A 3,376-nucleotide genomic window follows, 5' to 3' on the forward strand; every position below is an offset into this window, starting at 1 on the left:
CTCAGTTCTCATTATCTCAGGGTATTCCTTTTTGTTTCCTGGGGAACCACTGTAGTATTCAGAAAGTATCCTTTTATATGCTGGATATAAAAATGAGTTTTGGAAACAAAATTTGATAACGACAAGTTGCTTTATCCTGTTCATTGAACTGCTTCTTGGCAAATTCTTTCCTGTCGTTTTAGTGGGAGCCGATTCAATATTTCAACAACAAGGTCATCTGTGATTTGGTGGAGGAGAGACACAAAGGCATCATTTCCATCCTGGTGAGAAAATGAAGGTTGTGTGGAGCTAACACACGTGGTATTTCCAACATCCCAAAGAGGAGGGTCGCTATATTAGTGGAGGGAGCAAGTTGGACTTTTTTGTTTTACTCTTGCTTGGAGCTTGAGGCTGAGCTGTGGGCAGTCAAGTGGTACAGACTGTTAATTGTGCCCAGCTGCTAAAGGAAAGGCTGCCAGTTGAGGGCAATCAGAGGTGCCTCCTAAGAAAGGAATGGTAATGTAGTTCTGGAAAAACTGGCCAATGAAAACTTCATGAAGTAAAGAGGAATGTCTAGAGATAGATGTGTGTCTCTCCTGACACACGTGGGCTCGCCAGGGGTCAACTCAGTGCTTAAACTCACTGCTGTGGAGTCAGAACTGACATGTAGCTGAGCCTCCTTGGGTTTCCAAAGCCACATGGGAGGAGATTGCCTGTCCTCCCACAGGGCTGCTGGTGAACTTGAATCACCAGAGAATGTAGGCCTTCGGGTTTATCAGTGCGACTCCTTGTGGACCACACCACCAAAGGTCCCCTGTTAACTCAGTTGTGGTTATGTACCATGAAGTCAACTGTAACTCATGAAAACCCATGGACAACAGAGCTGAACTCTGCCCTATCCTGTGCCGTCCTCACCATCTCCAATATGTGTAAGCCCATTGTTACTGTCACTGTCAGTCCATCTCACTGACAGTCTTCCTCTTTTACGCTGACCCTCCACATTTCCAAGCATAATGTCCTTCTCCCAAGGTCTGGCTCCTTCTAACAACAGGCCCAAGGTATGTGCGATGAAACCTCACCACCTTGCTTCCAAGCAGCACTCTCATTGTACTTTGTCTCATTGTACTGTTTGTCATTTGGGCAGTCTGAAGGATCTTCAGCATTCTTCTCCAATGCTGCAACTCAAAGGCATCGATTCTTCTTCTGTCATCGTTAGTCATTTCGGATTTTCATATGCATAGGGTTGGTCAGTATTCATAGCAGCATTATTCACCATCACAAGAACATAGAAACAGCCCAACCCCAATCAAAATGGATTGAGAAATTATGGTATAGTCACATGGTGGAATACTACGCAGCACACAGGAGCAATGATTTTGTAAATCACTACCTAACTTGGGAGACTGGAAAGCATTATGCTGAGTGAACTAACTCAGTCCCATAAGGACAAATAGTGTATAAGACTATTATTGTAGAAATGGATCACTAGTAAAAAGTGTATGAGGATCTAAGGAGGGAGAGTTGGAGCACAGGGGTGAGAATGAGGGGGGCATAATCATAGGGTCACACAATTTGATGGATTGATGGAAGGATGGGTTAAGGAAATGGGAAAGATCCAGTGTAATATATACGGAATTTGTAAGTGAACCAGAATAAAACAAAAAGTTTTTTTAAAAAAAAGCCAAAAATACAGGTATTTATGATGAATAAATTATTAAACATACAAAAAATTGTGTAAAGACTATGGTTTGGATCAGGTGCACCTTAGTCTCTAAATTGATGTCCTTGCTCTTCAGCAGTGTGACTTCCTATTTATTTAGACTCCCTGGCCTTAATTACAGGCCAATAGGAGACAGCAAGGAAATATCCTTAAGGTGAAGGTACCCAACCAACTGCTGTGGAGTCAAGTCCAACTCCTGGTGACCGTCCATCAGGTCACTAAGTCTGGACAGAAGGAGTCTGCCCATTTTTTCCTCCCACAGTGCAGCTGGTGAAGTCAAACTGATGACCTTTCAGTTAGCAGCACAATACATTACCCACTACACCATGAGGGCTTCTTAGGGGGAACGAAGAAGTGTACACTTTCCTCTTCCATCCAAGAAAGGACAAGCCAGAGAACGGGGAGCACCACAGGGTCAGGCATTTGGTTGTAGGAAAAAGAGGCAGCTTTCCTGCTTAGTCCAGAGCTGGTAGAGGCAGAGTGGGAAGGAAGGCTTTACAGAGAACATGGGCTGAATCTGAGGAGTGGGACCTTCCAGTGGGCTTGTTGCCTTGTTTTAACACCTATGACTTCTGAGAATGTTGATATTCTCCCATCCAGAGGGTTCAGATCCAAACATCATTGTTGTTAAAGTAGGAATTCTTAAGACGAATGAGAAATTTCTGCTTTGCTTTTTGTTTGGGACCACCTGTCCCACTTTTTTGGGGGCAATATCGAGAACGTCCCTCATCCCCTCAACTGAACACCACGTTCTGAAGCAGTGTAGGGACAAGGGGAGGAGGGGCTGGTGCTATTGTGCCCTCGTGCAGGTTTAACAGGAATACCACGAATCAGATAGCTTTTGGGGGGAAAAAATTTATTATGGTTTACTTACAAAGTTCATATACATTCTTTTTCACCCCAGATCTTTCCCCTTTGCTTTACACATCCCTTCCTCTTCCCATCAAATTGTGTGACCCCATGATAAAGCCCCCCTCCCTTCTTTGGATCCTTGTACTCTTCCTACAATAATGGTCCTTCACAGTATTTGTCATTATGAAACTGAGTTCACTTAGCATAGTGTTCTCCAGTCCCTCCCAGGTTAGGCAGTCATTTACAAAATCATTGTTCCTACATGTTGCATAGTATTCCCTTGTGTAAACGTACCATTATTCCTCAATCCATTCCATTGTGGTTAGGCACTTGTAACCAAAGCTGGGAGGGAGTTGACCTTGGAATTCAGGGACACCGTGGTGAGGGTCAGGGTGGTGTGGAGTTGGCCGTCAATGGAGGAGCAGGACGCCAAGGTCTCAGCCTTGGAGCTGTTCAGGGTGGAGCCGGCACCACCTGTCACTACTGCGTCCCTGAATTCATCTCCAAGGAGGAAGAAGAGGATTTGCTTCAACCAGGAGTGGACTCAGCTCTCTGGGAGGAAGTTACAAAATTGGGGCGGGCTCCCTCACCCCTGGAATGGTCCCTGAGAGGCTGCCACCCTGGCTTCAGTGCTACATGGACAAAGTGTCTGACCTCAGCCTTTTTGGAGGTCTCCCAGCCAACCACGCCCTCGTGAACCAGTATTTGCCTGGGAAGGGATCATGCCCTGGGGACGGACCACCATACTACCTGACCAGCAGCCCCATCAGCCTGGGCTCCCACACCAGGCTGCATCTCTATGACCCGCGGCAGAGCAAGATGACA

At 45.9% G+C, this 3,376-nt stretch overlaps 1 protein-coding gene and 1 pseudogene across 1 annotated transcript in view; both read left to right on the forward strand.

The window, feature by feature from the left end:
* The window catches only part of MYO1H (myosin IH), a 92,058-nt gene that overhangs the window by 54,272 nt on the left and 34,410 nt on the right, over nucleotides 1–3,376 (forward strand). Inside the window, exon 12 of the mRNA XM_006894898.1 lies at nucleotides 183–263. Within this exon, the coding sequence (XP_006894960.1) occupies nucleotides 183–263 (81 nt within the window). The remainder of the gene's footprint in view (nucleotides 1–182; nucleotides 264–3,376) is intronic.
* Nucleotides 2,965–3,376, forward strand: part of LOC102872874 — a 1,555-nt pseudogene continuing 1,143 nt past the window's right edge.

Source organism: Elephantulus edwardii, unplaced genomic scaffold (genome assembly GCF_000299155.1).
Source record: "Elephantulus edwardii isolate Elephantulus edwardi_28Jun2011 unplaced genomic scaffold, EleEdw1.0 scaffold00151, whole genome shotgun sequence".
Lineage (NCBI taxonomy): Eukaryota > Metazoa > Chordata > Mammalia > Macroscelidea > Macroscelididae > Elephantulus > Elephantulus edwardii.